Genomic DNA, 25,498 nt, shown 5'->3' with positions numbered 1-25,498 from the left:
GTGTGGGGGAATTTTTGTATTTTCAAAGTACTAATTACTTATATTTTATTTAAATACAGTTTTCACATCAGTATTTTGTATTTTTACTTTGTTACATTTTATGAGCCAGAATTTGTAGTTTGTAACAAAATAGTTTTTGATGTATTTGTGCCCACCTCTGTACTACATACAACATATGGTTACTACTATAAATCACACTCTTAAAATTTATATTTTAAGTAGTGAAAACTGGATTCTTGATATCAAAAATCCATATCATGTGAATGTATAAAAGCTAAAATGGCTTGCCATACCGTATAACTGTAGTATGCATAAGAGCAATACTTGATCCCTGATGGTTATTATTTACTGAGGGAATCCATTGGTTTCCATATTACATTGTTGCATACGTTGTCATTTAGGAGTGTTATCACGCTATTTTTGTTATGGTCCCCACACAGATGTTGCTGCTGTAAAGCGCGCGTGTCATTTTGTGCACGATTGCACGCGCATATGAACACAAATTCATGCGCTGCACGGTTATCGAGTTGCTGTTTATAAACACTCCTCCCTAAGCAGTTTATTCATGCGAATATTCACACAATAAATTGTTGTGTAACAGACAGGCTAAGAGATGCACTGGCAACACTACACAGCTAATTTAGCAAGTCAGATAGAGAGAGACAGAATCACATCACATCAACTTAACTTTACTGTTTGCTCTTGCTGACATGACATCAAACTTGAAGAGAACACAAGTTTACCTGATTGCTGTTCTCCCGTTTAACTCTCATTTTATTTTATTTTTTCATGGCCTACGGATAGCTTCGTTTCATATTGTCATCTCAGTAAACAGTAACATGCGCTGTAAAACGAGGCAGGAGGAGGCGGGGCCTTAGGTAATTTGCGGGGCCCTGTGCAGTCTGTGTAGTACGCGTATAGGGCCGATCGGCTCTGCAGATATCAATTTGTTTTAATTTCTTAATTAGGTGATCCGATACACATGCAGTTCCTCCGCACATGCCTTTAAATTCTGTGATTCCGGTGAGAGAACGGAGGGGAAACATTGGTGCTGGTGTCCAGCAGACGAAAGCCACAGTGTTGCAGCTGGATTATTTTCTTACCTTGCTTTATTTACAATACCTTAAATAAATACCACTAATTTACAGAGCCTTTGTGTCCCCTGATTGTGTTGTGGTGGTGACCATAAAGACTTTCTAACTATGTCTTCATCATGACATTAGGTGGCATTGTAAATTTAAAAGAGAAAAAATGTAAAGTTCAGAAATTAACAGCAGATGTCAGTGCTGAGTAAAATGAACATTAAAGCAACACTATGTAGTTTTTATTACCTTTAAATAATGTCTCTAAAATTATTTCAGTGATAGAACAACTTTAAACTGGACAAATTGTACTGTTTCTGCAACCTGAGTAGCCTCCTAGCTGCTACAAGCACACTCTGAAAGTGGCGGTGGAGGGTAGGAAACACAGCCCCGCCCCTCCCCCTGCCTGATACCAGCCACTGTTGCGCTTTTCAACCACATGGGGGAGCTGTAAGTCATTTTTACATGGAAACTACATGGTGTTGCTTTAAATCTATAAATCTATAAAGCAGTTTTTCATGCCATACTTCCCAAATGTAATTCATTTTAATTGATACAGTGATATTTATTAAAAACCTACCTAATATACTGTAGACTATATGATACATTTGTTTTTATTGATAATGAAAAACACAGCAAGGTTTGTATGGCCATGTTAATTTATTTCTCAAAATGACTTAGTTTGTGTTTTTTCCCATCAAATGCTTCTTTGTATTTTGTTCAGGCTTAAACAGAATGATGTAACATTTAGGTGCAAATATGCAAAATAGTAAACTAAAGCTTGAGGCTAAAATAGCAAATATCTCCACAGCTACAGTAAATTTTCCAGGAGAGCTGACATAAGCTGGGATAAATGTGATCCATACAGCACAGAATATGAGCATACTGAATGTGATAAATTTAGCTTCATTGAAGTTATCAGGCAGCGTCCGAGCCAGAAAAGCTAAAATAAAGCACAATAGAGCCAGAAGACCAATATAACCCAACACAGCAGAAAAACCTATAGAAGAACCCAGACTGCATTCAAAAATTATTTTTTCTTTATAATATTTTATATTTTTATAGGGAAAAGGCGGAGATATTGTTAGCCAAAGCACACAGATAAGAACTTGTATAAGTGTAAAGGCAAAAACACTGAGTCTCTGTTGTTCAGGCCCAAACCATTTCATGACATTACTTCCTGGAAGTGTGGCCTTGAATGCCATTAACACCACTATTGTTTTCCCCAGAACACAGGAGATACAGAGGACAAAAGCGATCCCAAACGCTGTGTGACGCAATATACAGGACCACCTAGTGGGGCGACCAATGAAAGTAAGTGAACAGAGAAAGCACAAAGTCAATGAGAAGAGCAACAGGAAGCTCAGCTCTGAGTTGTTGGCTTTTACTATGGGAGTGTCCTTCTTACTGTAAAACAGGATGGCCACCAGTACAGATATTCCTACTCCAAACAGAGAGAAAAAGACTAACACTATACCCATAACTTCTGTGAATGACAGAAACTCTACAACCTTTAACACACATTCAGTGTTGTCAGTATTAGACCAGTATTCCCCTGGACACTGCTGGCAGTTATTTGAATCTGGAAAGGAAGGTGTGATCACTATAGTTAGAGACAAAACATTTTAAGTATGAACACCTTTGATTTTAAACTGCAGACTAAACAATAAAAGGAAAACACAAAAATAGCAACTAGCCAGTTTTTTTTGGACCTTGGAGATGGTCTGAAGTTTACCTGTCTCATTACTGATTTCTCCATCTGCACATGTAATACAGTCATAACAGCAGACAGGTCTTCCTTTCTGTGCGGCCTTCCTTGTGCCTGGAGGACAACTCTCACTGCACACAGATCTTTGCTTCTACATGTAAAATAACACGTACATAGTTTATTATATGGTCTGTGTAGAATTTAGATAAATGTATCGGTATTACTGAGACAATTTTAAAACTCATTATAGAATAAGTGTTGATGTATTTTATGGGAACAAATAATTTTTGATTTTAAGGAAATTGAGCATAACTGCTCTGTGCGTTCAGCAATAAATGATAATCTTTTCACTCATCACTGCCCTTTGCTGTTGATTTGGCAACCTCAAGTCTAAATTTAAATGATTAAATGTAACTTAAACCTGACAATGCCACTTAATGTCATGAAGATATTAGGGGTGAAATTTTAGCTTATTAAAAGAACACCTTTAATTCGGTTAACCAGGATAACCAATTTAGTTTTTTCCTTAATTGATTCACTGAGTTGTAAAGAAGTCTGTAATTTTTTTTGGTATGTAAACAAAGTTGATGGTATGCAATTAAAAATGGTTTTGGGTGTGGAAACACTGTTGGGAGTGGGCACTGTTATAAAATCCTTTAATCATATACTGTAACCTATAATAATGCAGTGGCATTTAATTCCTTCACATAAGACAATGCAAGCATTATTATTTCTTTGATTTTCTTTTAGTTCCCCCATTTATTACACACTGCTAGGTTATGTTAATTTACCTTCAGCTGTCCTCCAGCCCAGATTATGTTTTCAGTGTTAAGTACAAAGCGCTGGTCAGGGGGCAGTGAGGCATCATAATAACCCACAGCTTTAAACTGGATTGATCCATCTGAGTCCTGCTGCCAGTTCACAACTTCATACTGGGCTACTGTAGCACCAGTGCTGTCAAACCACACATGATCTCCAAACTTTACAGGGAAATTTACTTTTTTTAAAGCCTCAACCACCTAGTGAAAATAGATTTTTAAACATCATTATTGTTGAATTTATACATATTAAATGTATGTCCATGTATGTACAAACAGAAATCTTTATTTTAGTTTTTACCTGCTGTGGTTGTATTGTCAGGCCTTTCTCACAACCTTCTTGTTCTTTGCACTTCAGCAAACTGTGCAATGCATAAGCCACAGCATACACTGCTTTGTAGACATTACTTGTATATCTTTGCTCAGGCACATCTTCGATGGTATTTTTAAGCACAAACAGATCCTGATACCTCCTGCAAATTTCTACATTCTGAGATGAATTTCCATCTCTCTGTAAGCATGGAAAAGCTGTTTCCCAGAATTCTTTAATGACATAATCTAAAAACCCTTCAATTTTATTTTTTCTCAATGCAAACCCTAGCGACCCTCCCAGCACTTGAAAGCTCTTTGGTGTGATCAAACTCTTTGCTGTTATCCATGCCTCTACACCAATCATTTGAATGCCTGTAATGTTCTGAATATATAGCTGTTCAAGTAGATTGTTCATCTCAAAACTGGCAAGAAATGCAACAATGACTTTTGCAGTGCTTTGTTTTATGATGTTTACCACTTTTTGGAGTTTTTCATGCTCTGTTCTGTAAAATTTCACAGAGTACTCGACACAAATCCCCTCCTCCTGCGCTGTATTCAGAAATGTGGCCATTCCATTGTTTCCATAATCATTGTCACTGTTTACAGCTCCAACCCAAGTCCAGCCAAAGTGTTTGACTATATATGCAAGTGCTCTGCTCTGGTGATAATCACTAGCAATAGTCCTGAAGAAAGAAGGGTAATCTCTCCTATTACTGAGACACTCACACGTAGCTGAATGACTAATCTGAAAAAAAAATGCACAGTAAAAAATAGTAATAGTAAAAAAATAGGTAATTCTGTGTAAAAATCGTGTTCTAATCCCTTACCACTGGAATTTTGAAAGGTCCTGTGGTTCTGGACAAAATCACTGTGGCAGAGCTCTCTGACTCCCCTATAATAGCATGTATAGGAGGCTGTCCATTGCATCTGTCTCCTGCTGCAAACTCCTGACCATTCATCACTGCCATAGTTGCACTCATAGAAGACAGTCCTGATCCACAGGTGTCAAAGATTTTATAGCCGATAGAAACATTTGGGAGCAAATTTCCACTTCTGTTAATCTCGTCTATAGCAAAGATCATGATTTGAGCCAGTCGTAAATCTTGTATATTTAAACTGTGAAAACATTTAATCAGTAGCTTTAATAAGTAATAACTAAACATGTAAACAAGGTAGAAAGTATATCTTTGTTTATACTACTAAATATTAAATATAGTTTATATTTTGAAAAAATTCTAAGTTGTAAATACATGTACTACAGTTTAGTTTACATTTAAAAGTTAAACTTGTATTACATATACAAATAATAATAATAATAATAATACACTGCTGTAATTTTACATTTAAATTCCAATATTACAAACCTGGAGCATATAAGCTGAGGTTTTTCTGTAAACTCAGATGAAGATAATGTTTCTTTACTGTGGATTGAAATAAGAGTTCCAATAGTTATGTCCCCATCCTTGGACAGTAGTGGGTTTTTGGGGTCTCCCATTATTCTGCAAAGATTGTTATCTGCCTTTGCATAATGGTAATAGATGAGAAGTGTGCATAGAAAGATAAGCACCCCCATCATGAGTTCAGCTGCATCTGCCAAATGCAATTGACCTGATAAAGTAACTGCACTTTTATACACATAATTATTATGGATGAATTGTTGTGGCATATGACCTCATAGGGGAGGGCATGAGGCAGGTCAAACAGGGGCAGAATAGAGTGCAAGTTTGAATATATTTAAATATACTGACACTCCTTTTTGTCTGACAGGAAGTATACTTTCTGTTTGAGTATGCTGTGTTAAGTTCTCTTTTTGCTCCAGACTAAATGTCAATATGTACAGTTTTTTGTCTGATAGATTGGTGTGCAAACACGTAAAATTACACACACAAAAATAATTCATTTTTGCACATGGAAAGCAAAAATATTTAAATAGGCATTCATATGATGATTGATCGGCCAAATTTATGCTTTAAGGGGTTAAGGCATTTTGAGATACTCTTCAGGTATTCTGTATTACAGAAAAATCTTAACTTTAAAATCTTATCTTAACTGTTTGGTAACCATTGTAATTTTAGGTAGGACCTCATTTAAGACAAAAGGTATTACATTATAATGTTCCTAGGTGAATTATCTTATCTTAATTGCAGATTGGAAAGTGGTATTAAATCATCCTAACTTGAAAAAAACATCCTAAAAACAATTTTTCAATTTTATGATAGCCCCACAGGTGTCCTACATTTTTAACAAATTTAAATGAAAGCCAGCTGATTCTGAAACAATCATATTATGATAGACCTGCGGAAGAATGACATTGCATGTTTTAACAAAGTGTGGAGTGATAAACAACAATGTTTGTTTTTGGATTACTCTTTGAATATTTTTTACCATCACTACATCACTCCCCCTCTTATCTTATCTGTGAACACGTGGTAGGATCATAATGAAACAGTACACCAGGGGTCTTACAACTACTCTTCTTCAGGGGCCAGATTTTAAAATTGTAAATATGATGCGGGCCAAACTTTTACCCCTATTTTTACCTTTTATATATATATATTTTTTTTACTTTTACCATAAAAGTGTGTGTGTGTGTTGTTGTTTTTTGTTACTTTTGCTACAGTATATTAAAAAACATTCAAAAACACGTATTTTGAAAAAAAAATGCACACTTCTTGTAACCAGTATGTTGCCTTTTAATTACTAAAAACTCATATTTTCTTTTTTAATATTTAAAAACAATAGCAGTTTAACATGTAAGAGCCAAATGTTAATAGTTATGAACGTCTCGGTTAGGTATGTAACCCTCGTTCCCTGAAGGAAGGGAACGGAGATGTCACGTTGTGACCGACGAATTGGGAACTCGCTTACAGAGACCAATCTGCTTTGTTTACTACTAAAACGCCTATGAACTTGGCATTGAGGTATTTGCATAATGCCGGCGCCGCCCGCCAGGTGCGTATATAAGCCGCTGGTGCAAATAGGGAAATTAGCTTCATTTCGCTGAGAAAGCCGGAAAGTGCGACCGGCCGTAAACAGCAGGGAGCAGCCCTGTGGCGGCGGGACGTGACGTCTCCGTTCCCTTCCTTCAGCACGGGGCAAAGTGTGCTCTTTTCCCAGTTGACCCGAAGACCCAAACGGGTGAGATGCCGAAGCATTAAGTCTCTGTGTTTGCAAAGCAGTGCTCTACTGAGGGAAACGTGGGCTAGTAGGATTAACCCCACGGAAAAATACTCACAAAGGAACCCGGTGGGACGCAATGTGGATGCCCGAGCCAAACAGATAGGTTTGCGAGGATACAGCTAGTGAGAGGCTGACAGCGGATGCTCCGCAACATCAGGCTGCCAGGACCGCGTTCTTCCCTCAAAATGAATCGAGGCAAGTCAGGATCGACTGGATGCACACTTCTGTTAAACGTGCTGATAAATCGATCGAGTTCGCCAGGAGGACATTGACTTCTGCACGCAGTACATGTGCATCGGATGCTTTCACTGTAGTGAAATGAATGCCCAAGAATTTAGGTGTGTGCTGGTTGAATTGAATTTCGTAGCCGAGGCGGATCGTGCGTAATAACCAATAGGACAGGCTGAGGAGCTGAAGTGCTCCCATCTAATTTCAGGTCGCCCGTCTCAGGGCCGCTTAGATCCCCGTTGGCCACCACGGGAAGCAGGTCAAGCGGGCGAGGAGGGCTGTCGATGGCTGTTTCACCTCCGCTGCTGGGATGACATCCTGGGGGGTTCCCTCGGCGAGGAGCAGACTGGGCGGCCAGCGCTGGTGGACAAGAGGCAGGCCTCTTGCACCGGGGCATGATCTTAGCAATTGCTTCAGTCTGCTTCTGAGAAGCTGTGAACTGCTGGGCGAAGGACTCCACCGACTCGCCGAAGAGGCCGGTCTGGGAGACTGGAGCGTCCAGGAACTTGTTCTTGTCCGCTTCCGTCATGTCAGCAAGACACAACCAAAGGTGGCGTTCTTGGACCACAAGAGTGAACATAGCATGACCAATCGCCTGCGCCATCACTTTCATTGTGCGGAGAGTCAGATCAGTGGCAGCCCGGAGCTCTGAGAAGACAGGCGAGTTATGTTCTCCCTCGTGCAGATCCCGCAAGGCCTTCGCTTTGTGGACCTGCAGCAACGCCATTGCGTGCAGAGCCGAAGCCGCTTCTCCACAAGCCTGGTGGGCAGCGCCCGTTAAACCGGACGACTGTCTGCAAGCTTGGGAAGAAAGGGTTGGGCGGTCCTTCCAGGAGGCAGAGGTGGCTGGACACAACTGCATCACACCCCCCCGCTCCACAGGAGGGATCACCGTGTAACCCTTAGCAGGTCCGTTCAGCACTCACCGGACGAGGACACGGTTCCCGGAGAAACAAAAGCCGTCTGTGCAAATCCAAAAGGGACATCTCCTCGCAGTGAGAACATGAACACCCAGCGAACGCAGCCTCCGCATGCTCGATGCCCAAGCATGAGAGACAACGATCGTGACCATCCTTCGGACCCATGTACTTGCCGCACCCAAGATCGCATGGACGAAAAGCCATCCTGAAAAGGACGCTGATCTCCGGATATACGAGAGAGTGGCTGTCTTTAACAAGACACAGAGCTCTCTCGTATCCCTCTTTTAGGAAATCACTTTTTGATGCTCAGTTGATGCGCACAGGATCAGCAATGCACTCACTAAAACTCAAAACAAGAAAGCTGCAGAGTAGTGGAAAAACTGCGGTGTCGATGTGGTACTGCTTGTCCAACCAACTTCAGCAATCGTTTTCCCAAAGAGCAGAAAGTAGCTTCTCAGTAGCAGATTCTGCCGGCTTTCGAAGCGAAAAAGCCTAAATTTCCCTATTTGCCCCTATGGCTTATATATGCACCTGGCGGGGCAGCGCCGGCATTATGCAAATACCTCAATGCCAAGTTCATTGGTGTTTTAGTAGTAAACGAAGCAGATTGGTCTCTCTAAGCGAGTTCCCAGTTCGTCGGTCACGACGTGGCGTCATAGTGATCGACTGAAAGGGAACAACTATGAACAGTAAACATTGCACAAAAAAGTACATGTGTCAAAGATCAACACATATAGAGCTTTTAAACATATTTTGGTTATAACTGTTTAACTTTCATTAATTGTTAGATGTCAAGTATTCACAACATATAGCCAGTCTTCTCCTAATTTTTGCAAAGACATAAGTGTTGTCCCCTTGTCATATAAGCTTAATCTGTGACTAATAATGGATCAATTAGGTCTCAGGTGTGTATACAAAGAACCCTAGTAAACTAGACCTTTACATCAACTGCAACTATACCTCTGTAAACATGCCTAACATTCACCCTGAGACTAAAGTTTTGATTATCAAGAGGCTGAATACCAGATCCACTGCTGATGTGGCAGACAACTTCAATGTGTCTCAGCGTCAAGTACAGAGGATAAAAAAGATTTGAAAAGACTGGAGACGTTTTTTGACAAGCCCAGGTCATGCAGACCCCACAAGACAACTGCTCGAGAGGACCGTTTGTTGGCTTGAAAATCCAAGGCCAGCCCATTTTCCACTGCAGCAGAGCTCCACGAGACCTGGTCACCTGAAGTCCCTGTGTCAACCAGAACAGTTAGTCGGATTTTGTCTCGAAATGGCCTCCATGGTCGAATCAGTGCCCAGAAGCCAGCACTAAGCAGAAGACAATTGAAAAACGTGTGGCATTTGCCAAGGCCCACAGCCAAAGGATGGACGCTGGATTTTTCAGATGAATCTCCTGTTGAATTACACCACAGTCACCTCAAATATTGCAGGAGACCTACTGGAGCCCGAATGATCCGAGATTCACCCAGAAAACATTGAAGTTTGGTGGCAGAAAATCATGGTCTGGTTACATCCAGTATGGGGGTGTGCAAGAGATTTGCAGGGTGGAAGGCAACATCAATAGTCTAAAATACCAAGAAATCTTAGCTTCTTCTTATATTCCCAACCATAAAAGAGGCCAAATTCTGCAGCAGGATGGTGCTCCATCGCATACTTCCATTTCCACATCTAAGTTCCTCAAGGCGTAGAAAATCAAAATGCTCTAGGATTGGCCAGCCCAGTCACCAGACATGAACCTCATTGAGTATATGTGGGGTAGGATGAAAGAATAAGCATGGAAGACGAAACCAAAGAATTTTGATGAACTCTGGGAGGCATGCAAGATTGCTTTCTTTGCTATTCCTGATGACCTCATCAATACATTATATGAATCCTTGCCAAATCGCATGGATGCAGTCCTTCAAGCTCATGGAAGTCATACAAGATATCACATTTGATTCTCACAGCACCACTACTTAATTTGCTGACATATTTTTGAATTTGCAGTAAATTTGTTAAATTTCTGTATAGGCGACAAAACTTTTGTCTTGTCAAAATTTGACCTTTCTATCTTGATTAAAGGATAATCTTTTTTTAGTGAAACTTATTTATTTCCGTGCATTAAGCATCATTTGGGAGAGTTTTAGCTTTTCATATGAGCTATTTCTAACACCAATTGATTAATTAAAGTCAGGTTAATAGCAGGTGTTTCTTCAAAATAGATCAGCAACAAGACTTTTGTCAGGGAGTGTACAGTGACTGCTGATGTTCAATTAAGGTTCTTGTTTGTCTGTCTTCGTTTTCATTAAAGAATCTAACACTGGCGATGAGCGGATCCGGACCGCGGCATAAAGATAAGTGAAATAGAACATAGCTACTCTGGGTCACATCGAAGAGTTTGATGAATGCTCAAGTTACTCTTTTGAAGAATATGTTGAAAGACTGGAATGTTTTTTTTTTCATGCAAACAACATTGAACCTGATGCCAAGAAACGATCAGTGCTACTGAGTGTGTGTGGTGCAAAAACTTATTACACTTTGCAATCAGTGCTGGCCCCGACATATCCGTCGAATGTGACCCATTCAATCATTGTGGCTGCTTTAAAACGCCATTACAGCCCAGTGCCATCAGAGATTGTGCAGTGTTTTCACTTCCATAATTGTAAGCAGATAGCCAATCAAAGTATTTCTAACTACATTGCTGAGCTTAGACGATTGTCTGTCCACTTTGCCTTCGGCAATCAGTTAGACGGTATGCTGCGTGACAGGATTGTGTGTGGTGTATTGGATGAGGTGCTGCAACGCCACTTATTGTCTGAATCTAAGCTTATGTTTACAGAGGCAGAACAGCATGATTGGTTACCTGCAGATGATGTTCATTATGCGGCTCACACATCAGTTCATAAGACAGCAGCACAAAATGAAAATCCAAAGTGTGAAAAAACATGTTTTGGCCAGCATCCTTCACCAGCCTGTAAATTCACCACAGCAGTATGCCATTATGGTAAACAAAAACAGGGGCACATAGCTTGCGTGTGTTTTACATGAATCAAGCACAATGCTGGACAAAGTACAGAAAATACTAAAATGGGGCAGAGTACTAACGTTATAACACATGAAGAGCACGATGAATACTCTGTTTACAGCATGAATGAAACATCAAAAAAAAATAAGAACGGAAGCCATATTTGATTACGGTTTTCTTAAATTATCTAGCACACACAATAGAAGTGGTATAAGGTGCAGCATGGTCCCTGATTAGTGAGGACACTTACCACTCGTTATATTCAGCCTCCAGAATTGCACCAAGACAAAGGAATACTTAAACTATGGTCACAGGCAACTTTGGACGTGAAAGGGAAAATATTTGTGGACGTAAGATACAGAGGGACACAAAACACACTCCTTTGTTTGTCATTCATGGGCAGGGCATTAGTCTGCTGGGACGAGACTGGTTTGAGCCACTAGGAATATCAGTGGAAGGAATACATGGCATACAGCTGCAATTGGTGGAGGACATTTTGTCTGAATATGCAGAGGTATTTCAGGACATTGGGGTCTTAAGAGCCCCCCACAATCACTATTGACATTCAGCCCACAGCTACCCCACGTTTCTTTAAGGCACGTCCGGTTCCCTTTGCCTTATGGCTGCAGCTAAATAAGGAGCTGGATAAATTAGTAGCCCAAGGAATTTTTAAGCTGGTGTGACATGCAAGATGGGTCACACCCATAGTGATTGTGGCAAAAAAGATGGGGGTCTAAGAATTTGCGGTGACTATCACTGTACTGTGAATATAGCTGTAAACCTGATGTGTACCCCATTACCACACTATCTGAACTTTTCTCAAAACTAGCTCCGGGAGTATTTTTCCCTAAACTTGATTTGAAACAAGCTTACTAAAAACTTCCATTGGACAACAAAGCAGCAGATTTGCTAACTATTAACCTTTTTCCGACCTCAACAATTACAGTTTGGGGTGACAATAGCTGTTTCAAGATTTATGGACACTCTGTTTGCTGGAATTCCAAGAGTTTAACCATACCTTGATGACATTCTGATTTCAGGTAAATCTATGGAAGACCACAATGCATAGCTGAAGGCTATATTAAAGCATCTTGCAGAAGCTGGTCTGAGGCTGCAAAAGGAGAAATGCATTTTTGCAGCAACCCAAGTTGAGTTTTGGGGGTTTTGAGTGGATAAGGATGGAATTAGGCTGACTTGTGAAAAAGTGGAGGCTATTTAAAAAGCCCCGGCCCCACAGAACTAAACAGAACTCCAGGCTTTTTTGGGGTTGCTCAACTTTAATAACTGTTTCCTTCCCAACAAAGCTACAGTCCTGGAACCCCTGCATCGCTTGCTCGATCAATCTGCTTCGTGGCAGTGGGGAGCCGAACATGAAACAGCTTATGCTCAGGCAAAGCAGCTGCTACAAACAGATCAGGTGCTAGTGCATTATGTATGCGATGCCTCACCTTATGGCCTTGGTATTTTATTGTTTCACTTGGAATGTGTGGGCCAGGAAAGGCCTATCTGCTTTGCTTCCAGAAAAATGTCTTTCACTGAACGGAATTATGCCCAGGTTGATAAGGAAGCTTTGGCTGTCATTTTTGTTGTCAGAAAATTTCTTCAGTATCTCGCAGGGAGTCATTTTGTGATTTTTACAGACCACAAACCCTTGCTTTGCCTATTACACCACTCCAAGCCAATGCCTGCCATTCTGTCACCATGAATGTTACGTTGGAGTTTGATCCTTGGAGCTTATGACTACAAGCTGTGTTACAGACCTGGAAAGGACATTGCGAATGCTGATGCCCTGAGCCGGTTACCGCTGCCCGGGACTGACGCTGTTACACCACCACCGTTGGAGGTCCTGTTACTCGAAACGGTTCCAGATGCTCCTATGCATGCTGATCGACTTGCCAGTCTTACACTGAAGGACCTGTTGTGTCACGGGTATTACGCTGGGCCCTGCATGGTTGGCCAGCTGATATAACAGACAGCCACTTCAAACCTTTTCTGATGCGCCGCTACGAACTTTCTGCACACAAAAACTGCTTGCTGTGGGGGAGCCGGGTTGTGGTTCCTGAGTTGGCAAGGAAGGAAGTGCTTGCCATGTTACATGATGCTCATCCTGGCATTGTCCACATGAAGGGGTTCGCATGAAGTTATGTGTGGTGGCCAGGGATAGACAAGGATATAGAGGAGACTGTCGGGCCTGTGATATCTGTCAGAAGTCACGTCATGCACCACCTAGGGCGAAGCTGCACCCTTGGGAATGGACAACGAAAAGATGGTCCAAACTACACATTGACTTTGCAGCCCCTTTTCAATGTAAAATATTTCTGATAGTAGTTGATTCACATAGCAAGTGGCTAGAGGTTTCTTTGATGAGTTCCATGTCATTATCTGTCGTTATTAATACACTGAGACTTCTTTTTGCAACACATGGTTGGCCTGACATCATTGTATCTGACAATGGAGCCGCTTTTACCTCTGCAGAGTTCAAGGAGTTTGTTGAACGTAATGCCATTCGACATGTCACCATAGCGCTGTATCATCCAAGTTCAAATGGGCAGGGGGAGCGCATGGTACAGATGACGAAGGAGTCTCAATCTCGCATCACCAAAGGTGATTGGCAAACTCGGCTTGCTCGTTTCCTGTTGTCGCAACAAGTAACATCCAACTCTACAACAGGTACACCTATTGGTGTATTTATGTAAAATAAAGAAATGGTCACTGAACGGATCAGTGAATGAATCTGAACAAATCATTTTGGTGAACGAACTGAAAATGAACGAGTCACTTAAATGAATGAAAATTTCCATCACTAATTGAAATATAAAAAGCAGCAACTTGAGTGGACAAAAAGTAACAGGTGAAAATAAAACAAATATATTGTTCATAATGGTAAGTGTAGTTCATTTAGGCATTTAAGCATAATCATATGCTAGAAGTTTCTAATACCATGATGTTAGCTGTCAAAAAAGTTGACTGGCAGTGAGGAGAGCACTAGGCTACTTTGTCATTTTGATCAAGAAGTGTCTGCTAAATGCACTGTAATTACAACACACTAAACGCATGTGAAGAAACTTACCTTTACAAGTACAACACTGTTTTCATCACCTGGAGGCTTGTAGATGGTCGATTTGTGGCTTTTAAACTTCTGCATTGTGTAGTTACTTACACCAAAAACAAAATAATTTACAATGTCCATAGGTTTCTGTGCCATGCCGCTGCAGGTAGCTCGTATGGGTCAATATTTTGGATCCCTGAGATCTTCTTCAAATACATCTGTTTTGCGTTTGGTGTGAGCTTGTTCCTGTAAGGTCCCTTTTCTTTGCCTTATCTTTTTTTATTGCTTTTTTTCTTTTCTTTATCTTATTTGTAGAAACATCTCTGTCCTGCTGAAATAATAAATGCACCAAAATTAAAGAGCTCCGGAAGTAGTGCCTCTCTGAAGTTGCCCCCGGCAACCGATAGCGTATCCTACCATCATGGCTGACAGGCTCAGACCCTGCTCAAATCAGCACCAGACTCCTCACTCTCTATAGCACCTGTCACATAAAAAATCTGATTTACATAGAGCAGGTGTCTCTGAATCCAGTGTTTGGTTTACTTCCTGTCTCCTGAGATACCTTCATCGTCTTGTCACACAATTCCATGCGCAGGGAATGTGATTGGTCGAGCCTGGTTCGAAAAAATAAAATGTCAGCCAAGAAAGCGTTTGGAGCACAAATTTAGTGTAAATAAAGTTTTATTTTCCCCTTTTACACCTTTTGAATGCATTCCTAGAAATTAGTATTGTAGTTTTCAAATATGCGATTAGTTAACACAAAGACGCTCTCTGTTTATATTTCAAACATAATTTCATTACGCTGCATATGAAGGCTGTCCTAATGCATTTCCCTGGTGACCTACCTTCCTGTAGACTTCAGTTTCAACCCAGCTCTAACACACCTGTCTTTAGCAGGTCTGTCTAACTGTCTGATTTCAAGCAATCCTGCAAACCTTGATTAGCGGCTTCAGCTGTGTTTAATTAGGGTTGGAGCACCAGGAGCAGTAAAAAATTAACCTGCACAGTACTACTGACAAAAAAAAGGATTAAATAAGAGAAACCAAACAAGATAACAAGAAGGAAACAGGTGAAGGGAGTAAACTAATAATTAATAATAAGCTGGGAGACGAGGGGGTGGGGACAAGAGACAAGACACCAAGAGCACATGACCCGATACGCAATGTCATGAGCCCTCACAAAGAACATGGGACTGTCAGAACCCTGCCCTCATGACAAGACATAAATATTAAACAAGACTTTTGGCAGAATCCTGACACTGAAGCTTTGACAAATATAGTTTTTTGTGTCTTTCTACATTTTCTCCCAAAAGCTAGAAAGTTGGCGCAGGAAGACACTATGGTGAGCTTTGAGGATGAACTGGGTTTTAATGTGGCAATCTGTGTCAGATTTTTCTTTCCTACCATTTGCTCATTGCCCAGTGTGACTTGCAATCTGTGAAGTACCTTTTTAGCTGTCTGTTGATTACTTTTGGGAACTTATATAAGAGTAAAGTTATCAATTGCAGCATCACAGGGTGAGCTTTCTCATTAGTGGCTGATGACTCGGTTGCCCCCCCTTGGGTGTGGTGTCGCTGTCCGAGAGATCACCCAGATGGAAGCTGTGCTTTCCCGGACCATTCAGAGCATCGGGCTGGTTGGACCCTCCACTCGACCCCAGCGTTCTGAGCCGGCTGATTGGTACTTTGTGGTTGCACATGCCTTGGTTATGCCCAACCTCAGTACCTTTCTTTCCGGATGTGTATGATGGGTTAATGAGATTGAGGATCACCGTTGGTAGATTTTCATTTCTTTATTTTGTCTGCCCTCACCACCCCCCTTGGTGGGGCAGCCTTGGGCGTTTGGAGTTCCCTCAGGTGGTGTGCCATCTCCTGGCAGAACGGTCCTTGGCTCTTGTCTGGAGCATGTTGGGTCTTTTGCTACGGCAGGGATTGGCATTGCAACCAGTCAGGCTGACCCCACCTCAAAGGGTGGTCAGGACTCAGTGTGTAGATACTACACGATTAGTGACGGTAGTCACGGCGTATGTCTTGGGTCATGCAATGCCCTTTACAGTAGTCAAGTTAAGCCTTTTCTGATTTCTGCTCATTATGGTGGTTTGGCAGTGCCATTTTTGGCCTTTTCTGCTCATTGTGATAGTCATTTGTGGGGCTCTCTTGCAGTTAGAGACAGCTAGATGTGCTGCGGCGGCTGTCTATGTGTTCGCCTTTGCCTGCTCCCCGCCTTTGGCGAAGGTCCCAGAGAAGTGGGCCTGCTGTGTCTGTCCACCTCCTGCTGGGTGGTGAGTGTAACTAGGTGGGCCACTGCAGTTTGCATCCCCCCCATGGTCAAGTTTTTCTGTGTACGGAAACAATTTATTCTGTCCTGTACACCTCTACTCTCACTTATGCGTCACATGGCGGAGCCTTTTCTTCTTTTATGATGTTTCGGGTGGAGGGTGGTCCCATAGCCCTTTGGGTTTGGACCACCATTGTTCTTGGACACAGTTTGTTCTGTCCTGCATATCTCCGCTCTCACTGGTGCATCATGTAGCAGAGACTTCTCTTCTATTGTGATGCTGAGGGTGGTGGGTGGTCCCATAGCCTATTCGGTATGGTCCACCATTCTGAATCCCCCCCCCTAGGCCCCGAATTCCATCGTCCCTTCGACCCCTCGACAGGGTTTTGGAGTGACTTACACTTCCTAACCAGTCTCAGTGGCTCATGGGACCATTTGGCTCGGCCGTGTCAGGCGCCACTCGTTTCAACTGCATTCTTTTCTCCCTTGTGGAAAGAAACCCCCGGGCTGTGGGGTAAAGGTCAAAACCACAAGTTTCTTTAAAAATGAAATGGTGTCTATACATTAGGGCTGTCAACGAATATTCTAAATTCGAATATATATTCAAATAGTTCCAAAAAAACGAATTTCGAATATGAAAATTAATATTCGAATAAATTATTATTTATTTTTTTTAAAGCCCGCGGTAGTAGAGGCGTGGCTGTCTGCTTTGTCAGTGGGCGCACTAGTGGTTCAGGGACAGGTCACAGTAGTCACACTGTCACTGTTAAAAGTTGTTGTCTTGCATGGAAGATGGCAGAAAGCCATTTTAATGCTTAATCCTGTTCTGTACACACACACTTCAGTAATTTACGGGACTGACAATCGCATTCTACAACCGCATTAACTCCCGTAAACTGCAATGACAACCGCGTTTACAGAAACTTTGCATAGTGTGTAGCCGACATAACTGAACTGAACAACTAGTAGTTAATAAAGTGTTTAAACGTGCATCATGGACATGACAGGTCTCTCTTCTGAAGAAATAAATTATTACAAGGGGGAAAAGTCTTCTGTATGTGCGGTACAGAGAATGACCGGGGCCCCATTGTTTGCTGCTCAGTGTTGCCAGATCTTGCATTAAAAAAACAGCGAACAAGAAAAATCCAATAATAAACCAAAATAAATCCAAACGCTTTACCTCAAAGATCAAAATATTCGGACTGGCACCTTCACATTTTAACAACATCAAAAACTTGATCGCTTCATGAGCCAAAAGCCATAAACGGTTAAGCGCTAAAATGGTATGCGAGTACAAAAAAGACGAGGACCTGGCAACACTGCAAGAGCGTGCAGCCTCACAAATGCGTACAATACACAACGACACGACGGAGGTTTATTGCTAAACATAATGCTGTTAAATTATTTTCATCAAAGCTGTGAGTGATAAGCACGTCAGACAGCAGACCGTTGCTATGGTTATCTCCGTGTCAATCATCATATTTTCACATTTAAATGCGGTTGTCACTCCTGAAAGTTTGCAGTGTGTACGAGACCACAATGTGTCGAACTCCAGCTAAACAGCCACGTCTTAACACTTACTTTGCATCGCCCGCCACAAGCTATTTGTCTGCAACACGACAAGAGGTCATAAAGGAAAAATTAATTTCGTTCATTTGTAAGGACATGAGACCGATCAGTGTCGTGGATGGAGCAGGCTTCAGGGAGTTTTGTCAAGCAATGTAACCGAGGTGCCATATCACTTTGATGTCTCTAGATTAGATGCCCATCACATCTTGTTGATTGATCTTTGGCTTATGGGTTAGAGAAGTGGGACTATCCTATTAGCGACTTGAGTTATGGAGGTGGGACTTTTGTTCAATGTTTGTGTACCACCTATAGCGCTAATTTTACAGAACAGTCTTCTTTAAATATTCATGGATAAATAAATGTTAAATAAAATAGGTAATACGTAAAAAACACAAGTCACAGACAGACACCAGTGGTTATATGTACATAAAGATTCATTGTTTGGTTGAAATTATTGCTAGGGACAAGTCAGTGTTCCCTTGGTATTGGTAGGGACATGTCTCTTACATCCCTACCCAAATCAGTGCCTTTGCATCCAGTGATCAAACGCTGAGTGCTGCTCCATTTTGCATCTTGTCTCGTCGTTGCTTCACTCCTGTGAGTTTCCACACCCCTCCCCCTCTTACCTGGAAAAACTTGAATAATCACAAACGTATATAAGCGTATGTAATTTATTATGAAAAATGTACGAAAAATGAGGAGATTTACCAAATTGTGAACATCTTACTGCCATAGTGTGAACAATATGTTATCATGTAATCCATAAAAAAGTAACAGTAGTCTGATTACAATTAATTTAATCTAATTACAAGTACTTGATTTTTTGGAATCTGATCCAGATTACATGTAATCCTTTACTACCCAGCTCTGTTCAGAGCATTTCTTTTCTTGAGATATAGTTGGATTCAGTCATCATAATGACACTTTTGTTGGAGCAGCATGTCCAGGCCACACTGAGGATTCCAAGAGCTCCTGGGACATATGTTCATCTTCGTTGATGGCTTTACCTCTCAAATTGATGCATATCAAAGTTCAAAGTTTTATTTGCCATTTGCAGAGCACAAAGAATTGTACACATACATAGGAATTGTACTGCATCATCCTTAGATAAACAAAATACACCAGTGCCTGCTAACCATGTATACCCTATTTGGTTGAGTTGGCCATTTGTCTGACCAGTGTTGGATAAAGGCTATTATAAAAGCGTGTTTTAAGTGTGATGATACTGTCCGCTCTTGTATGTCTCAGACTGTAGGGTTTGTGTCTGGGCCTCAATAGTGAGTGAGCTGGATGATGAGTATTACAAAGTATTGACTGGGCTTTCTTCTTACAGCGCTCTGTGTAGATATTGGTCAGGGGCACAAGATTTGTCCCAATGAGTCTCTCTGCAGTTTTTATCACCCCTACCGCTTGTGACAGGGACTGGTTGAAGATATCTGCATACACACCTGTAAGTTGTTCGGCACAGGACTTTAATACTCTGGGTGACACTCCATCAGGTCCCACAGCTTTACCGGGGTTAACCTGCTTAAGCGCCTTTAGCACCTGTGTGTGTGTCACCTGTAGGGCAACCTCCTTAGCGCTGTGTGTAAGTCTAGAGGGTGTGTCCGAATTCATCCTGTCAAATCTGCAGTAAAATTTGTTAAGGCGGTCCGGCAAGGTGGGGTCTCTAACCTTGGTGATGTTTGTGGTCCTACTATAATTTGTAATGGATTGAATTTCCTTCCACATAGTGTGGGTGTTGTTCTGTAGATGAAGACTTTCAATTTTTAGGGAGCGTGCCCTTTTTGCTGCTTTGATGGACTTTCACAGATTGTATTTGGCCCTTTAATACTCCACTTTGTTTCCTGACTTGAAAGCAAACCGTCTTTCCTTGATCTTTTTCCGTATGTCAGCATTAAACCAGGACTTTTGGTTTGGAAAAATGTGGACAGTCCATACAGGAACACATAAGGAGGTACACCAGCTAATATAGTCACTGACAGTCTCTGTATACTCATGAATATTGTCTGTGGCCTCCTTAAAGATGTTCATATCCGTGGCCTCCAGACACCCCTGAAGGCTGGGCATAGCACTGTCAGTCCAAACCTGAACAGTGCGAGTGGTGACAGGAGTAGCCTTTAACCTATTTATGTATATAGGCTTAAGAAAAATAGCAATGTGATCAGACTTCCCAAAATGTGGTTTGGGTTCAGCTGCATATGCATTTTTTAAGTTACAATAGCACTGATCCAGTGTTTTGTTAACTCTAGTGGGAAACGTCACACATTGATACAATTTTGGAATGACTTTACAATGATTAAAATCTCCTAAGATTATAAAAACAGCTTCAGGATACTCATTTTCATGTGTACTGACCATTTTGTATAAGATGTTTAGTGCAGCCTCCTCCTTAGCAGACGGCGGAATATACACAACACTTAAAATAAGGCAGTGTAGCTCCCTGGGTAAATAAAATGGCCTGCTCTTCAAAGTTAGAAATTCCACATGTTCGGAGCAATGCTGAGAGATTACCTTGTTATCTGTACACCAAGTCTGGTTTACTAGGGCGGCAATTCCACCTCCCCGGCTCTTCCCGCAGTCTGCTACGCACCTGTCAGCTCTGTAGATGGTGTAACCCTCCGGTGTTAGAGGTTCATCAGGGATTTCCTCCCCCAACCACGTTTCACTAAAACATAATAAGGAGCAGTCTCTCAAGTACCGCTCAGCTGATAATCTTGTGTGCAGTTCATCCATTTTATTTCCCAATGACTGGACGTTTGTAAACAAAATTACAGGAAGTGTTAGCCTCCCTTTGCTAACAAGCCTCCTAAGCTTTCGCCCGGTTCCACCCCTTCTCCCTCGTTTGCGCTTCGATTTATTGAAGCCAATATAGACTCCCGCTTGAGTCTGGCTCCCGGAGAGATCTTGCTTCGCGTTGTTGTGGCGTAACAGTTCTGGGTATAAATCCAACACTGTGTGATTGAATGTACCACAATAGCTTTGCTCTTGTAAGGAAAACAGCATCTCCCGATCGTACCTGATGCTAGATCTTACTGTTGCCTTTACGTGACATGTAAATAACAATAAAAATAACAAAAATAACACCAATATGAGATTGCTTCAGCAATGGCCTCATGACCGAATCTCATGGTGACACCATGGTACGCAGAGGGTTTCTACTCTCCAGTTTGCCACAGTTTTATCAGTCCGTGGCAGACCTCAGCTTCTTGTGGACCGTGGTCCCTCAAGCGAGTCTGCAGATGCATCATGGTCCTATTGACATGTGTCTTGTGGGTATTTTGTAAACGTGAGCGTCTCTTTTATCATAAACCCTTTAGACGCGTCTGCAGCAGGCACTTATTTTGACAAAACACGTTATGCACATGGTTCATATGACACAACAAACACATATTTTGAAAACACAAGCAACAAACATGACACTCCGAACACATATTTTGAATTTGCGCCCCTCAAATGAGCAGTCACGAGCCACTACTGTATACAGTAGAGATCTACATGGAAGATTTAAGACTCGAGGACCCGGGACCCGACCCAGGACCTGTAGGGCTTCGGGTCTATATTTTAAATGATCAGCCGGGGGCCGGGTTGGGTCACAATGTATTACTTCGGGTCCCGGGTGTGTTTAACATTGTGGGTAATACTCAAGTCTATCGGACTCAGAGAACACACACCCACATTTAAATAAAATATTTTAAAAACAGCAACAAAGTCTTAAACTGTCGCATACATTTTTTTTATGATGCTCAAATTGGGTTAAAAAGTTTATTTTTGGTTGCTCCAGCCAGGCAGCCAACGTGCATGTTCTCTTGTAATGTTTCCATGGTTACCAGTCAGCTTCTGCAGTGATGCAATGACTTTACCTTTGACAACTGGCTCTTTTATTTAGGAGGTGGGACTTTTTCCACCATACTGCGTGTTTTGCACTGTAGGCTACTTTGCACTTTCTCCAATTTTTATAATAATATTATAAATTGACTGTCTTGCTGTTATATCTAAAGTTTTCGCACAGACTCTGCTCAAAGAGCACAGTAAAGCTAACTTCAGCAGCCATGCCACTGAACGAGCAATCATTATTATAATCCCAATGGGCAAACAGTCTAAATTATTAAGCAAGTTGACTCAAGAAACAAAAAATGCAAAACTGCTTTATTCATCACCATGAATCTAAGTGGAATTTTAAAGCTGGAATAATGAGTGGATTAAGCATTTCAATCGGAAAGAGAAAGGAATAACATGGAACTTTCTTGGCAAGGAGGATTGTGCATCACAATCAGGTACAAGGAGGGAGAAGGCTATATGGGTAAAACAACAAGTTAATTTTCGCTACTTGTTTATTGACTTATTAATAGCATTTAGTTGAAGTAAGCAAGTCTGTTAAAAGGATATTGGCAGGTTCCCTTAACGGAATGTGCAAAAGAAATCTCTGCCTTCAGGACCCCTGATGTTTTCCTTCAGTGCAACATCTTAGTTTTCAAAATGAAAAACGTGCCTAGCACTTTTAATTATCATTGTTTAATTGCTACGATCCTGTCTGGTCTCACTGGCTGTGAAGCCTTCTAGACAACATTGTGTTATATAGTTTGTCTTGGACTGAGCATTTACTTTGCTTTGTGACGTTTTCAATCGTTTTGTGGATATAAAACTTACTGTTAATCTGGCAAAATGTGAGTTTAGAAAGGCCACTTTATACTTTGGTAAAGTTTTAGGGAGGGGACAAGTTCGTCCAGTTGCAGTGAAAGTTAGTGCCATATGTGACTTTCCGCCTCCCACTGACTGCAAACAGTTGCGTCATTTCATGGGAATGGCAGGCTACTACCGCTGTAGTGATTTTGACACAGGCACAAATTGATTTAATTATTTTCACAAGTGCAGCCATTGGTTAGTATGCCATACACAGGACACTACGGCTCTGTTTAAACGTACATGGTTATTTTTAAAAACTTAAAAAAAAAAAATTTTAAGCGTGTTTGACTTCATGTGGCGCTGCAAGAACCGACAGACGGATGATGTCAAAGTACCGCTAGAGCGATTCGAAATTAGACCTCTATGTGTGATTCCTCAACTCGCTCTCGCGGTACTTTGACGTCATCGATCACCTACTACTGCAACAACTCCTCCCTCCAACATGAAGAACCAGTTCGCGTCACCACCAGTGCTGCCGGTGATTGGCTTACGTGGGCTTGAGCTTCTCTTGACGGCATATATGCATGGGTATGTGTAAATAAACACTTTTCTGAAAACTGACATGTGTGCACGATATTATTTTTGAAACCGGAGAGGTTGAAATGTCCGTTTATGAAAATAGCTCCCCCCGTGTAAACATAGCCTAGAGGTTTCACCTCAGGTGTGTGTGTGCGTGTGTGTCAGATGACCCCTCCTTCTCTACTTTGGGGCACCAGCTAAAGAATTTCACTTTAACAATAAGAAGGATCTAAATAGATCATTTAACAAATAAGAAAATATGTAAATTAGAGGGAGTTATCTATAGTCATCTAATTTCTTTGAAGGATTTTATGAGATTTGGACCAGCTTGTAGAACCCTTTAACTGTATTATCAACACAAGGAAGACACAGTGGTAATAAAATAGAATTTATTAATAAAAGATAAACAAGAATAATTAAAAACACTACTAAATGATACTAAAATAATAAAGAATAGAAAAGATACAAACTAAAATGTAAAGAATAGAAAATTGAAGTGACTGAACACAAAACAGAACACAAGACAAAAAAAAATCCATGGGTATCCATGTGGGCAGGTGTGCCAGGACCTTGAGGAAGAGGCAGGGCATGGACAGATACCAGAGGCGGTCCCGGACCGTGGAGCACAGAAAATCCTGGATCAAGAGGTCCTGATGGACCTGGGTCGTGTGGCCAGGACGGACCGTAGTCACAAGGCAGACTAGGCCATGGTGGACCTGGATCATGGTATAGCAGAGGACTATGATTACAAGGCAGCAGTGGACCTGGATCGTGGGGCAAACTCAGGAGTTACCATCTTGGCCTCTACAGGAAACTCAGGGAACTTAGAAACAGGCCTTAAGGTCATGACACGAATTTCAGGAAATATAGGCTCAGCAGACTTGGTCGAAACAGATAGCCCAGGGGACACAGATTCAAACTTTTCAGCCATAAAACAAAGTGCAGTAGACTCAGATGAATCAGGTGAACCAGGCGACTCAGCTGAACCAGGCAACTCAGGTGAACCAGGCGACTCAGATGAACGAGGCGAACTAGGTGAACCAGGCGACTCAGGTTGAACCAGGCGACTCAGGTAAAACAGGGGACTCAGGTGAAACAGGTGACTCGGGTAAACCAGGTGAAACAGGCGACTCAGGTGAAGCAGGCGACTCATGTGAACTAGGTGAACCAGGCGACTCAGGTGAACCAGGCGACTCAGGTGAACCAGGCGACTCAGGTGAACCAGGCGACTCAGGTGAACCAGGCGACTCAGGTGAACCAGGTGAAACAGGCGACTCAGGTGAAACAGGCGACTCAGGGGAAACAGGTGACTCAGGGGAAACAGGCGACTCAGGTGAAACAGGCGACTCGGGTGAAACAGGCGACTCAGGTGAAACAGGCGACTCAGGTGAAACAGGCGATTCAGGTGACTCAGATGATTCATTTATGACAGAATGTGCAGGAGGCTCAGGTTCAGACCTTCTAGTCGTGATTGTAAGTGTAGGAGACACAGGTTCGGACCTTCTAGCCATGCCAGGAGGTGATTCAGATGAAACATCACAGGAAACAGAAGAGCAGAAAACAGACCAAGCACACCACAGGGCCATGGCAAAAACAGGAAGCACAGAATTCAAAGGACATACCTCCATAGCCATAGGGACCATTGAACTGGACATAACTTGCAGCCATCTTGTGAAGTGGCTCGGGTGTGGCAGCCATCTTGTGAAGTGGCTGAGGTGCGGCAGACATTTTGTGTACAGGCTCGGTTGCGGTAGCCATCTTAATAGCGGGTGCAGGGATGACAGTGTCCTTCTGGAAGACAAGTGTGGTGACAGCTCTTTGGACAACAGGTGCAGGCATGGCGACAGCCATCTTGGGCACAGACACAGGTAAGGTCAGAAAAGTGTTGCCTGGAATAAGTTTTACAAATTGGTAAATCAGGATAACACCAGTGCAGGCTATGTAATTTGTGCGTTTAATTTAGGCTATATATATATTTTTGTCCCTGTGCGCCGATCGGAGACGGAGTTCACTGCTGATATTCTGTCATCAGCAGCGCCTTGCATTGCCCAATAAGCGGATGACAGGCGGGTTCGGTTTTAAAAATGGGTCAAAAACGTTAGTGCGGATGGATGAAGGACAGATGATGAGTTTTG

At 41.9% G+C, this 25,498-nt stretch overlaps 1 protein-coding gene and 1 pseudogene across 1 annotated transcript; one reads left to right on the top strand and one right to left on the bottom strand.

Moving 5' to 3' along the window:
* Window positions 1-1,759: 1,759 nt before the first annotated feature.
* Window positions 1,760-5,442, bottom strand: LOC129419831 (extracellular calcium-sensing receptor-like). The gene is made up of 6 exons (XM_055175025.2): window positions 5,285-5,442; window positions 4,748-5,036; window positions 3,910-4,665; window positions 3,582-3,809; window positions 2,818-2,941; window positions 1,760-2,664 (listed from the first exon to the last, which is right to left on the bottom strand). Exons 1-6 carry the CDS (start codon window positions 5,413-5,415, stop codon window positions 1,760-1,762), a joined length of 2,433 nt encoding a protein of 810 aa, XP_055031000.2. The 5' UTR covers window positions 5,416-5,442.
* A 3,776-nt stretch (window positions 5,443-9,218) lies between these two features.
* On the top strand, window positions 9,219-16,597 carry LOC129419832 (uncharacterized; annotated as a pseudogene).
* Window positions 16,598-25,498: the final 8,901 nt, after the last annotated feature.

Source organism: Misgurnus anguillicaudatus, chromosome 15 (assembly GCF_027580225.2).
Source record: "Misgurnus anguillicaudatus chromosome 15, ASM2758022v2, whole genome shotgun sequence".
Lineage (NCBI taxonomy): Eukaryota > Metazoa > Chordata > Actinopteri > Cypriniformes > Cobitidae > Misgurnus > Misgurnus anguillicaudatus.
Note: the sequence above shows the minus strand (reverse complement) of the source record. Positions and strands in the feature narration are given on the sequence as shown.

Bases quoted from the DNA above. Each gene is read 5' to 3' on its own strand.
- LOC129419831 (XM_055175025.2), bottom strand. From the start codon at position 5,415: ATGGGAGACCCCAAAAACCCACTACTGTCCAAGGATGGGGACATAACT. The intron at 5,037-5,284 runs GTTTGTAATATT...ATGTTTTCACAG, and splicing joins CCTCAGCTTATATGCTCCAG to TTTAAATATACAAGATTTAC. The intron at 2,665-2,817 runs GTAAACTTCAGA...CTTCCTTTCCAG, and splicing joins AGAAATCAGTAATGAGACAG to ATTCAAATAACTGCCAGCAG.